The 14412-nt window shown below is 47.6% G+C and overlaps 1 protein-coding gene across 1 annotated transcript; it reads left to right on the top strand.

Moving 5' to 3' along the window:
- Positions 1-9898: 9898 nt before the first annotated feature.
- Positions 9899-14005, top strand: LOC309816169 (protein FAM170A-like; the record flags this gene model as incomplete). Its single annotated transcript, XM_082646823.1, has 3 exons — positions 9899-10052; positions 12414-12554; positions 13335-14005. Coding segments are annotated over exons 1-3 (882 nt in total), but the record flags the coding sequence as incomplete, so codon positions are not given.
- Positions 14006-14412: the final 407 nt, after the last annotated feature.

Genomic DNA, 14412 nt, shown 5'->3' with positions numbered 1-14412 from the left:
CTTACCACCAGCTGATGTATTATATATTTATTGTAGTTTTGTTTAGTGTGTGTCTTCCCCTACTAGAATGTGCAGCGTTACCAAAGACTACAACAATGGAAGAGTGCCGGATACACAGGAGCAGCTGCTTACTGAATCTTGGTGAATGAATGAATGAACACGCACCATAAATACAAGCCACACCATGTAATGAGGAAAAGTTACATGTCCCAGAATTCCTGACTTGTGAACAGAAAAAATGCACACAAAGGCCACAGACACAGATAGACACATCTGCACTGTGCTCCCCATGCCAACCCCACACTTACCACAGACTTAACTGATACACATCACTCACTCTTCCCACACACTCACAGTCACCACCGAGGCCTACATTACCAACTAGACAGTGAGAGAATAAGTATTGATTGGAATTAAATCCTGGAGGATCCACTGGGAACCACACTCTCAAATGTGTGTATTCACTGCACCTGACACGTGTCACACACTCAGTAAATATTTGTGGACAGAGGACTGATGAACCCACCCTGAGCCTTTCATTCCTCCCTCAGGAATCTCGAAGTCACAAGAGGATCCCCCTCGGCTTGGATCCACTGTGGTGGCCCAAGGCTGCAGCCCAGGGGCAGTGGAGGTCTCCTCTGCCCCTAAATACTTCTTCTGTACTTCTACTCCGCGCAAGCTCAGCTACGCTGGTAAGGGCGCGGGGCTCCTCAGGTGAGGGGTGCTTGGCTGTGAGGCAGGAGGCACACAGATCCCAGGGAGGCTGAGAGGAAATCCAGAGTCATCAGAGGTGATGAGGGCTCTGTGGAGGAGCCTGGGCAGGATGGCTGAGCTGTTCCGAGGGCGTGGATGCCAGCTGAGTCTGGGTGTGTGTGTGTGAATACTGCTACTACCATGGTGGGGAAGTCAAGGATCAGGGGCCGGAAAGGTCTGGGCTTGAGGTGGAGGGAAGAGGGACCAGATTAAGCATCTTCAGAGGAAAATGTAGGCTTTGTCTTTGCCTTTGCTTCCAGAGAAGGACAGAGTTCTGCATCATACACCTCCAGCCTGAGAGCAGGACCATCCAGCTCAGGTCCACACAGCTCACACATACATCTGCCCTCCAGGCACAGCCCTTCTCACAGCACACATAAACCCCAAGCACCACAGCCCCATTCCACAAGGAATGCACCACCGATATTACCAAAATCACACTCCTTGTCATACACGCATCCAGCCGCATCCCTCACATACCACAGCCCTCACCACCATACTCCACACCCCTGTATACAGACACCGCTCCAGTATCCCCCCCACGCACATGAAAAGCCCACAGATGACACCAGATACACCGCTCCATCCTACGGCCAACAGACACCAAGCTCACGACATAGCTACGTCATGCAAATGTCCCTCTCTCGTCTACCACACCTGCTCCCTCAGCTTCCGGCACGGCCCATGCATGTTATTATGGTTTTAATTTCCTTTTTCAGCAATGCGGAGATTTCGAGACACTGCCTGGCCTACAGCACCCCTAGCCCAGGTTCAGGAAGAAGGGGAGACCGCTCCCCCATCACACTGTGTCTCCTCCTCACTCTCTTCACCCTGTAAGGACTATCTGCACCCAGACAAAGAGGAAAGGGGCATGAAAATATACTACATGCAGGTACAAGTGAACAAGGGTGTTGCTGTCTCCTGGAAGACAAAGAAACACTTGGAGTTGCCTGAAAAGCAGCTGACGATAGAAGAAGTGACCCTTCCTGAGGATGCGTGCACAGTAGGCACTTGCCCCTCTGATGTGTTCACCGAAAGCCTCCTGTCAGACAGTGAGCCCACTGGGGAGGAGAAAGAGTATGAGGAAAGGGCAGAGCCAGGCAGCCCATCAGGGTCACCTGCCGTCGAGGAGAGACCCAGGGCCAAGACACCGGACTGGATGGTGACCATGGAGACCGGCTTCAGGTGCATGGCCTGCTGCCGGGTCTTCCCCACCTTGGAGATCCTCCAGCAGCACGTGAAGGGCGGCGTCCTGCAGGGCTTCAGCTGCCGTGTCTTTCATCTCAACATGGCCCAGTGGATGGGCAATGTGGAATCCGAGAGCACCCCTGAGGAGGAGGAGGAGGAGGAGGAGGAGGAAGAGAAGCAAGAAGAAAAGGAGAATGAGGGAGAGCAGCCCACGGGGGAAGGCCCCAGCCCAAAGAGACCCCGCAGGCAGGGTCTTTTCTCTCCTTTGAGTTCCAAACAGCAACTGAGATTCATGGGACAGAAGATCCTGGAAGACGGTGTGGCCGTCCCTTGGAAGAGGTAAGGCTTGAGGCTGGCAGTCTTCTGAGCCTATGTCACGAGGGCCCAGAGGAGTCTAAGGGAAGGGACCACACACATGTGCTGGTTTACCTAATGGCTCTGCAGTTGCATCAAATGGGACACACCCAGCACTAACAAAGGCATTGACCTCTGTTGACGTAAACAAGAAGGTGGAGCCTTTTCCTAGGAGTTTTCTCAGGGTCTGCACGATGGACCTCAACTCTTAGAGGACGTACTGCCAGCAGCTCCTTCTCGGCAGAGAGAGCCAGGAGTGGTCTCAAGAGAGGACAGGGGCCCTTGCAGGACCAGAACTTTGAGGTCTGAGAGCCTTGGGCCTGAGCCGAGATCTCACCCGGACCACTGGACCTAGCCTTCTGTGACAAAGGGGAATATGAAAGAGAGTCACGTGGAAATGAGGTCCCCCTTGATATGGAAATGTTCCAGAACCTTCGTTGCGTGGTAGTTGATCTGGAGCCAAGCTCACTGTGGTGTGTGTGGCTCTGAGCATTAAGGCAATGCTGGAGGGTAACCCTGACCAGCAGAGCTTGGAGTGCTTCTTGTCTCTTCCTGTCCTACCTCATTTGTTTTATCCCTTCCAGGGAGAAGAAAGGACCCTCGGGAGAGTAGCAGACAGAATGCCGTGGTCTGAAGGAGGATGAAGGGACCGGCACTCAGTCTAACATCATATGACAATAGAAGCGTCCTATGCAATAAAGGGCATTTTCCAAACCTTTCCTGGAGCTTTTATTTAATGACATTTTTCTATCTATGCATCTATCTGTCATCTACATCTGTATCTTTCAAGGTTTGTGAACAAGCTTTCACATAAGCACTAGAGACGTCCGCCAGCATTTTCCAGAAGAGGCCTGCAAATTGCTGGGGACTCCTCACAAATAGGGAACGGCCACAACCCCTGCCACACAGACTATGCGCGTGGCCCTCCTGACGTACTCCCACTCTCTCTCTGAATTTCCCAACGTCTGAGATGAGGGTGCTGGCTGGAGGCAATGATCACGTGCAGGCTGAATCTTCTCCAGATTCTGATTCTCTTCCTGGGCATATCGTCCTCAAGCACAGTCTCCATGTCCCTGGCCACACTGATCTCTCTCCTTCAGTCCTTCCCTCCCTCCCTCTCCTGCCTCCCAGTGCAGAGAATACTTTTTTGCATTTGAGACGACATTTATTTTTGGTTCACAGAATTCTCACCTGTTCTACTGTGGCCTCCGTTGTGAACATTCCAAAGTTGAGACTTTTCTGGTTTTCTCCCTCATTTCTGCTGAGTCTTTACCTTCCTAATGCAGTGAACTCACAGTGCCTAGCTGACTGGATGGGGAAAAAGATCCAGGGAGCAAAGAGAAATAATAAAAGAATATATCCGTTAATTTTTCATAGTGTTATCCAACTACATATTTTTAAAATTTTGGAATAATATTAGGAATCTTCTCTTTATAAAAAACTGAATTATCGGGCTTCCCTGGTGGAGCAGTGGTTACGAATATGCCTGCGAATGCAGGGGACATGGGTTCGAGCCCTGTTCTGGGAAGATCCCACGTGCCACGGAGTAACTAAGCCCGCGCACCACAACTACTGAGACTGCACTCTAGAGCCCGTGCCACATCTACCGAGCCCACGTGCCACAACTACGGAAGCCTGCGTGCCTAGAGCCCATGCTCCGCAACAAGAGAAGCCACTGCAATGAGAAGCCCGTGCACCACAGCCAAGAGGAGCCCCCGCTCACTGCAACTAGAGAACGCCCGCTAGCAGCAACAAAGACCCAATGCAGCCCCAAATAAATTAATTAATTTTAAAAAATTGAATTAGTTTCAAGGGTACAATGTATAAAAGTACAATAAAAGCCCCCCTTCATAACCCCCCAACCCCACTCTCAAGATGGAATAGATATGCTGTGATACAATTTATAGTCGTAGTACTCCTCCTCCTCCCACCACATCCGAAATCCTCTGAGCCCGGTGCAGCAGCTTCCTTTCACAATGCTAGGACCCGCCACAAGACACATGATAATCCCTTTGGACATTTCAAGGAGCGGCACCAAGGGAACAGTACCGGGGAAATGCCACTGACAGCTCAGAATATCCATGGCATTTCTAGAGCCTCGGCACTGCTCTCGCTCTGGGAATGAAGGTCCAAAAAGCACATCGGAGAATGTTCATAGTTGTAAACAAGCTCCACCTTTGAAACACAATCTACATAGAACCACATATACAAGCCTGCACGATGGATGAAGCCAAGGTCTCCTCCATGATTTCCCTTCTGACCACCTTATTGTCTCCTCAACCATAAAAGGTGAACTTGAAACTCAGGACCTTGCCTTGTCACCAGAAACATCCAAGCTTGGATCAGTCTTTCTAAGACCAGATACTTGCTCTCTGAACTATTAGAGACTTGTCACATACACACAGGTAGAACAGGATTATTTCTATCTACCTGGGGACCTGGAGTCTTTCACATTGCTCCTGTTAAAACTCTCACAACAGCAAAACTTTACCTACAAAGGGTTCAAGCTATGACACTCCCAACTTCCACAAACCTCCTCAGCTCTTGTGAGCCACATGCAGCCAATTCCAGGAATTGGAAACATGGTTGTGAGGATGAAACTGACTTTGGGGCTCCCCTTGGATATGGTCTTCCAGACTTACCAAAAGGCCATTAAGAGGAAGGTTTACCCCACCTCAGGGAAACCCGAGGCAGTACTTGCAGTCAAGGGCTGGCCATGGCTTCTGAGCTACATCCAAAAAGAATTTCATACTGTACCTGGATCTGCTGAAGCCATTTCTGACTGTCGGAGAGCCAGCATGTACCGCTCCTCAACTGCCTCCATTGTGGATCATCAGTAGGGCTGTCAGATTTAGTACATAAAAATACAGGATACCCAGTTAAACTTGAACTTCACATGAATAATAAGTCATTATTTTTAGTATAAGTAGATCCTATGAACTATTTGGGGCATACTTATCTTCAAAATGTACTCGTTGTTTTCCAAACATTCATATTTAACTAAACAGCCTATATTTTATCTGTCAACCCTACTCAGCAGAAATGATGGAGGCTCATAGAGATCCAGGAGATGCCTCGGCGCCTCCTCAGCTTTTATTTCTACGTCCTGGACAGCGAGCACGAACCTTCCACTCCGTCATTGGCTAGAATGGAGGATATTCTCTGTTTTAGAGCTTTTTCTACTTGTCATTGTTATTATCTTCCTTATTTTAAAGAGATGTTTATTTTTTCCCAAACTTAATAGCTCATCCAAAAGTATTTCAAAGTTCATTAGACAAGGGAAAAACAACATGGTTCTGAAAAGTGAAGGAAACCGCCTGGTGTTTAGTAAAGAAGTAGTAGGGAGATTGAAAAAGCCAAACTTAATAAGCAGATCTCTCCAAGGGTATTTTCAGAGCTTGATACCCTCCCACACCCTGAAAATATTATTACATCAAGAATGTAGAACTGCTAACCAAATGTAAGGCTCCCATATGATTCTATCAAACTGAGGATGCTTCTTTACTAAGCAGTGAGCACACTTGCTGCCCCAGGGACCTTGGCAGTTGCAACGTAGGGCTCTTCCCTTTGGGATGGAAACAGCAAGTTTTCCTGTGGTCTACACGCTGGCCCCAAAAATACTACACTCCCAATACTTGTCAACTTTAAGTATTTTCCTACATATCTCCATTTTTCTGTTACTATTTGGACTACATCCTAGACTTGACACTACATAAATTGCATTCAAGAAGCTATTTTTAAAAGTTGGTAGGAAACCTTAAATCTATGGCTTGCAGTCCCTGGCTTACTTTCATCCAGGTGCATAAGGGTTTTCAAAAGTAGTCAGGTTAGTTACCCCGTATCACAGCCCCACGCTTGTGTCACAGATATAAAAATGGAACATGATATTTAAGGTTTTAGTTGCCAAATCATCAAGCCTCCCAGACAGAGGCAATAGAGCAAAATGATTACAGAGGCATGGATTTTGATTTGCTCCAGCGTCTTGGGCAAGTCACTTGGCCTCTGTATTTATTTGTACTTATCTGCACTTATCTGTCACTTGGGGGTCATAATTGTACCTGGTCCATGGGTACGCTGTACAAATGATCTGTAAAGTAGTTACAAGAAACCGACACAGAGTAAGCACTCCACAGACATTGGCTATTAGCTATTGGAAATAGTTCTCCGTGAAACAGATGACTTTATCAGTGGATGACTCGGTGGGAGACAGTGAATCACAGAATCACAGCATGTTGAAAGTGACCTAGTTCACACTCTTATGTGAAAAAAAGAAAAGTGTGCATGGGTAGAAAATGTCTGAAACTTTACCTAACAAATCGTTCATCATGTTAGCATTGAGGATTAGAATAAATCAGGAAAGGAGGAAAGAAAAACTTGAGTGTAATTCAATTTCTCTATCATTTGTGTTTCTACACTGAGACTCTGAATACACTGGAAGTGCAATTTTTTTTAATGTGGCGGGATAAAGGTTTTCAAGTTTTCCTGATCCATCCATATTATTATCTCAGAATTGCTGGCAGTTCTTGCCATCTTCGGATCTACACCCATGTGAGTCAGTGGGCCATTCTGGACGGAGGAGATAATAGAGCAGAAGTGAAGTGAGAGGAAAGGAGAGAAAAGATTTTCTCTTTTCTCTTCAAAGAGGAAAGGTCTTTGGAATGGGAACAACTCACAACCAAACTTTGGGGAAAGGATGTGATGGAAAATGAGACAAACATCCTACCCCTGTGATGAGAAGGATTCCCTGGGCTCGATGGAGGGAGGTCACAGGTGGCTGGACAAGGAAACCAACTAGGGAGAAACACACACAAGTGCAGGGCAAACACCCTGAGGCCACTCAGCCTGACTCCATGCAAACATGTGTCCAGCAGCCAGCCCTTCACCTGTGGCTCCCCAGCAAGACAGGTACCTCGGGGGTGCCAACTCATTCTGAGTCCATTATGCCTGGCCATTCATAAACCGCTGTCTAACGTGTGAGGAATAAACTCTCAATGTTTATGAGGAAACTGGGGAAGGAGATTGAAAGGTTACTTAAACAGAAAAAAAAGAAGTTCAGGAAGGCAGGATGGTAGAGAGACAAGAAAAAGACCTTAAAAGATAGAAAGGATTTGCCAAAGAAGAGAAAGAAAAAGAAATGATTCCGAATGGGTTAACCTGCAGCTAGGAAGTTAAGAAAGATTATTGATGGGTGAAGACTATGGAATAAAGCGAATAAAATTTATCCGAAATTGCTGAGAATATGGTAAGCAGCATGATAATCAAATTATGAATTGGCTGCAATGGCATTCTAGGGGGACACTAGGAAGGGGAAGCAAATGTTCCTGAGATGACAGTAGCAGGGGGAAAGTTGTTTCAGGGGAAGATCAGTCTTGCAGAGGGTGTATCACAGGAGGGCAAGTGTGAGCAAGCAAGGAAATACTAAGTGTATACGGTTCCTTCACTGAGTGCACCCAGCCCCGCGGTCAGCCTTGAGAACAAGCAGGACTTCAGGTACTGGAGCTACATTTCAGTCATCAAGACTTGAGAAGACACCCTTAACTCAGGTCTTCTCTTCAAACTCCATCTTTCCTTCTTAACCTTCATTTGGCCTCTTCCCTTACCCTCAAGCTGTGGACTGAGGCCACAGAGCAAGATGGGTCACTAGTGTCCTCCATCCCCTGGCGACTGTGGTTCACATCAGTGGAGTACCAAAGGCAATAACCAAGTAACAGACACAAGAGTGTATGAAGAAGAAGAGATTCTGATAAGGCTTTCTGTGATAGTGTGGGCCAAGTCGGCTCTATATGGCTGGTATCACGTGAATTATGAGCAGCCTTAGGGGAGAAGTCCTCAGAAGGCAGAGCCTGGCTCTCTAGAGGCTCTGTGTGCTCACAGCCCACTCCAAGACCTCAGTTACAGCTTCGGCCCCCAATATCCCTCCCTCTGCCTGCTCACAGTTTTTGAAGTCTTCTTTCCTCCACATTTCTCTTGAGAGGTGGAGGAGGAAGATGAGCTTCAGGCCAGCTCAGACTCCCCTGGGATCCCAGCAGGATGCCTGTCATTAACCTCCCACCTTCTAGGAAGCTCCTAAGATCTTCACATTTGGGGCAGTTCTCATTTCAGCTGTGCTTCAAATTGCTGGCTGGAGACGGCCTGTTGGAAGGTGGCTAAAAGCAAGTAGCAATCCTTCGGGCAGCCTGGCCCTTCTCGACTGTCAGACATCTTCAGGGATATTCTAGGAAACGTTGTTTGTTCTAGAGAAGGGAGGGAAACAATCCAATTGTCCAATAATGCTTGAATGGAAAATAAATGATGCTATATGCATGTGATCAAATAATATCAAACAGTCAAAAATCAAAGACCTAGATCTATATGGATTCACGTGGATAACTCTTGAAAACATAATATTGATTGAAAGAAAATAAGATAAAGAACGTTAGATTGTGATAACAGGTATGTAAGTATTTAAATATTTAAATCAATTCAACATATTGCTTCTATATATAGAGATGCAAGAAAATAAACTTTATCCAAAGAACACATTATTTACATTTAATATGCTCATTTATCTAGGAGACCCAAAAGAACCCACAGATAAACTAGCAGGAACTAATAAGACGGTTCAACAAGGCACACACATACAAGATCAATAAATTTTAAAAATCAATCAGGCTCCTCTACACTGGCGATAACAAATTAGAAACTGTAAAAGAAAATAAGAAAAAAGGAAGATCTAAAAATTGTCACAAGAGCCATATAAATTACTTAGAGCTAAGCATACGTAGAAGGCAATATAACTAACAAACTGAGTACGAACAGTTAAACTCCGCCCAACCCAAGGTTAGGAAAAGACTGTTGTTACTTTATGAGAACAGACCCTCTTCTTAAGGAGCAGATCAGTAAGTGAGAGTGAATCAAAGAAACACAGCATTTGAAAAGTCAGCTAGTCCAAGCCTCTTGATCGCACATACAGAAGCTGAAGCCCAGATAGGTTGAGTTACTTGCTAAAGGGCCCAATGTCCTGACTCAAGGACTAGCATTTTTCACTCACTCGCAAGACACAATCAAATGCAGTACCTTGGAAAGAGATGGGGAAAAAATGAAGAAATCAATTATATAGTTCCTCATCTTTAAGTACAGAAATAGCCGTGACAAAATTACACGTATTGAGGGAAAATTGAAGTGCAGAGTTTAAAATGTCAATAATCCACAGGGAAACTGGAGACCATTTAAAATATTCATATTAAATCTCTCTAGAAAAGACATTAAAAGATGTCCAATCAAAATGTGAATTTTATAATAGACATGGTATGATACAATTTATAATAGATATGGTAGGAACCTTTCCCTTTCACGGGAAAGCATCGGCTGGGAAAAAGGAATTGTTCTTGAAAATGGGGCCTGTGCTACTGCAGACACTGTGCTCAACCTAGGTCCACCGAATGCACTGATGTCAGCACTGAGGTCACAGAATTCCGCTGTGCGCCTGGCAACCTTGCAAACATAACAGCCCTGGTGAGCACTAGGCAGTACTGTTGGTTCACTAAGTGGTACAAGTTTTTCAGCCATTTAGGAGACTTGACTATTTTTGTTTGTATTGAATCATTTCAACGGATTGCCCAAGAGCCAAGAAGGGCCAACCTGTAGGGAAGAGGAGGAGTTGGACATCTCTTGAGGCATCTTCTAAGGGAGACTTCTAGTTGGTACGATGGAACGGCGACAAAAGAGGAAACATCTGGAAAATGAAGAGTCCCAGGAAACTGCCGAGAACGGAGGAGGTATGTGGGGGGCAACTTGTCTGGGGCACATGGGTTTCTGCCAATCTGAACCTTCTCTAGGAAGCGGGGGACTGAGAACGTGTCACCTGTGAAGCAGGGAGCGAGAGACCTTGTCTCACTGATGCTGCCGTATCTATCTGGAGGGCCCCTGTGGTGTGAGACGGCACAGAACGGCCAGATGCCCCCTGGGAGATGGGAGGTCAGCTCCGCTGGTCTGAGGACTCTCTCCTGGGGCAGCCGGGCCTGGAGCTTTGTCGGACTCACAGCAGGCTGTATCCTGCTTGCACAGACCTAGAGGTGCAGCTTTTCTCAGTCCCCGATTTCTCTCTTATGCTCTTGGATCTTTCCCTGGGGTCATGAGGTGGGGGATGTGAAGGATGCAAGGATGCTGAGAGAGACCCATGAGTTGCTTGGCCTCTTTTACCAAAGTGGAAAGAGAAGCCCCATGAGTTGAAGGCCCTGTTGAAAAATATCTTGACAAGTGGAATGCACTTTGAAAGAAGATTGTTTGTCTAGGGATGGTGTCATATTGAAAGCAAGGAGGATTTATTCCTTCAACAGGAAGAATTTCCCAAAGGAGATCAAGGGAAGGGAAGGGTTTTCCAGAGACTGAGACCGCGTGAGCAGGGGTGAGAAATGGCCTCAGGGTTCTGCGGGGAGCTCTGAGAGCCACGGGCCACGTGGTGCCTGCGTGCATTAAATGTAGGCGAGTAGCTTGCCCTGGGAGAGGGTTGGTCACCCCAGAGCTCCAGCTAGAGGCCTCTGCCCCAGATTAGAGCCCAGTAGCTCCTACCAGGCCCAGGGCCCTGGAGACTGTAGGATGGGCCCTGGGAATGGAGCTCTAGACAGCAGGCAGATTTCCAGGCAGTGGCTGGGACAGACTGGGGAAGGCAATGACTGCCCCTGACCATTCAGAATATTTTGCTCTATGTTCCTGTGTGTGTGTGGGTGTGTGAGTGTGTGTGTGTGTGTGTGTGTGTGTGTGTGTGTGTGTGTGGTAGTGCAGAGAAGAGCGAGATGAATGGGGTTAGAGTGCTTACCAGATATAAAGTCTGCATGGTAAAGTTCTTGTCACCCTGCCTGGACCTGGCTGACACTCGGTGTACGTAAGAGTGTATACAGAATTCTTGTTAGGGGTGTTTTATGAGACAGTAACTCATACACCCATGTACACTCTGATGCAGCAAAAATATCACACACCCCACATATAACTTCCTTAGTAAACCACACACAGCACATGGAGGTATATACACGGATCCCTCCTGTACTACGTTCTCATACAACCCACCTGTATCACAATCCTCTCCTCCAACACCAAACGCTGGAGATGAGATATGTATATAGACACACACACTATATATATAGGACACACACACACACACACACACACTATATATATATATATGTATCTCCACAACTCTCGCACAAACACAGCTAACTTCAGCCATCGCTAAATACCTCTGTAAGAACCAGTCACGTGTCATACACACCACACTTGTAACACATTCTTGAGTAATGCCAGACCCGCTTTGTACAAACCACAGTAAACCACAGTCTCAGTAACCCATGTCAGGATTGCCAGAGAAAATATGGGCTAGCCAGTTCAATTTGAATTCCAGATAAAGAACAAGTAATTTTTCAATATCAGTATGTCCCAAATATTGTATGGGCCATACTTACACTAAAACTAAGTAAGAACAAATACTGCATGGGAATACTTACACTAAAAAATTATTCTGGGTTTATCTGAAACTGAAATTTAACTGGGTGCCTTGTATTCTTGTTCGCTATGTCTGGCAACCCTTATATACTTACCACCAGCTGATGTATTATATATTTATTGTAGTTTTGTTTAGTGTGTGTCTTCCCCTACTAGAATGTGCAGCGTTACCAAAGACTACAACAATGGAAGAGTGCCGGATACACAGGAGCAGCTGCTTACTGAATCTTGGTGAATGAATGAATGAACACGCACCATAAATACAAGCCACACCATGTAATGAGGAAAAGTTACATGTCCCAGAATTCCTGACTTGTGAACAGAAAAAATGCACACAAAGGCCACAGACACAGATAGACACATCTGCACTGTGCTCCCCATGCCAACCCCACACTTACCACAGACTTAACTGATACACATCACTCACTCTTCCCACACACTCACAGTCACCACCGAGGCCTACATTACCAACTAGACAGTGAGAGAATAAGTATTGATTGGAATTAAATCCTGGAGGATCCACTGGGAACCACACTCTCAAATGTGTGTATTCACTGCACCTGACACGTGTCACACACTCAGTAAATATTTGTGGACAGAGGACTGATGAACCCACCCTGAGCCTTTCATTCCTCCCTCAGGAATCTCGAAGTCACAAGAGGATCCCCCTCGGCTTGGATCCACTGTGGTGGCCCAAGGCTGCAGCCCAGGGGCAGTGGAGGTCTCCTCTGCCCCTAAATACTTCTTCTGTACTTCTACTCCGCGCAAGCTCAGCTACGCTGGTAAGGGCGCGGGGCTCCTCAGGTGAGGGGTGCTTGGCTGTGAGGCAGGAGGCACACAGATCCCAGGGAGGCTGAGAGGAAATCCAGAGTCATCAGAGGTGATGAGGGCTCTGTGGAGGAGCCTGGGCAGGATGGCTGAGCTGTTCCGAGGGCGTGGATGCCAGCTGAGTCTGGGGGTGTGTGTGTGAATACTGCTACTACCATGGTGGGGAAGTCAAGGATCAGGGGCTGGAAAGGTCTGGGCTTGAGGTGGAGGGAAGAGGGACCAGATTAAGCATCTTCAGAGGAAAATGTAGGCTTTGTCTTTGCCTTTGCTTCCAGAGAAGGACAGAGTTCTGCATCATACACCTCCAGCCTGAGAGCAGGACCATCCAGCTCAGGTCCACACAGCTCACACATACATCTGCCCTCCAGGCACAGCCCTTCTCACAGCACACATAAACCCCAAGCACCACAGCCCCATTCCACAAGGAATGCACCACCGATATTACCAAAATCACACTCCTTGTCATACACGCATCCAGCCGCATCCCTCACATACCACAGCCCTCACCACCATACTCCACACCCCTGTATACAGACACCGCTCCAGTATCCCCCCCACGCACATGAAAAGCCCACAGATGACACCAGATACACCGCTCCATCCTACGGCCAACAGACACCAAGCTCACGACATAGCTACGTCATGCAAATGTCCCTCTCTCGTCTACCACACCTGCTCCCTCAGCTTCCGGCACGGCCCATGCATGTTATTATGGTTTTAATTTCCTTTTTCAGCAATGCGGAGATTTCGAGACACTGCCTGGCCTACAGCACCCCTAGCCCAGGTTCAGGAAGAAGGGGAGACCGCTCCCCCATCACACTGTGTCTCCTCCTCACTCTCTTCACCCTGTAAGGACTATCTGCACCCAGACAAAGAGGAAAGGGGCATGAAAATATACTACATGCAGGTACAAGTGAACAAGGGTGTTGCTGTCTCCTGGAAGACAAAGAAACACTTGGAGTTGCCTGAAAAGCAGCTGACGATAGAAGAAGTGACCCTTCCTGAGGATGCGTGCACAGTAGGCACTTGCCCCTCTGATGTGTTCACCGAAAGCCTCCTGTCAGACAGTGAGCCCACTGGGGAGGAGAAAGAGTATGAGGAAAGGGCAGAGCCAGGCAGCCCATCAGGGTCACCTGCCGTCGAGGAGAGACCCAGGGCCAAGACACCGGACTGGATGGTGACCATGGAGACCGGCTTCAGGTGCATGGCCTGCTGCCGGGTCTTCCCCACCTTGGAGATCCTCCAGCAGCACGTGAAGGGCGGCGTCCTGCAGGGCTTCAGCTGCCGTGTCTTTCATCTCAACATGGCCCAGTGGATGGGCAATGTGGAATCCGAGAGCACCCCTGAGGAGGAGGAGGAGGAGGAGGAGGAGGAGGAAGAGAAGCAAGAAGAAAAGGAGAATGAGGGAGAGCAGCCCACTGGGGAAGGCCCCAGCCCAAAGAGACCCCGCAGGCAGGGTCTTTTCTCTCCTTTGAGTTCCAAACAGCAACTGAGATTCATGGGACAGAAGATCCTGGAAGACGGTGTGGCCGTCCCTTGGAAGAGGTAAGGCTTGAGGCTGGCAGTCTTCTGAGCCTATGTCACGAGGGCCCAGAGGAGTCTAAGGGAAGGGACCACACACATGTGCTGGTTTACCTAATGGCTCTGCAGTTGCATCAAATGGGACACACCCAGCACTAACAAAGGCATTGACCTCTGTTGACGTAAACAAGAAGGTGGAGCCTTTTCCTAGGAGTTTTCTCAGGGTCTGCACGATGGACCTCAACTCTTAGAGGACGTACTGCCAGCAGCTCCTTCTCGGCAGAGAGAGCC

The sequence above is a fragment of the Mesoplodon mirus genome, assembly GCF_964341445.2.
Source record: "Mesoplodon mirus genome assembly, contig: SUPER_14_unloc_6, whole genome shotgun sequence".
NCBI lineage: Eukaryota > Metazoa > Chordata > Mammalia > Artiodactyla > Ziphiidae > Mesoplodon > Mesoplodon mirus.
Note: the sequence above shows the minus strand (reverse complement) of the source record. Positions and strands in the feature narration are given on the sequence as shown.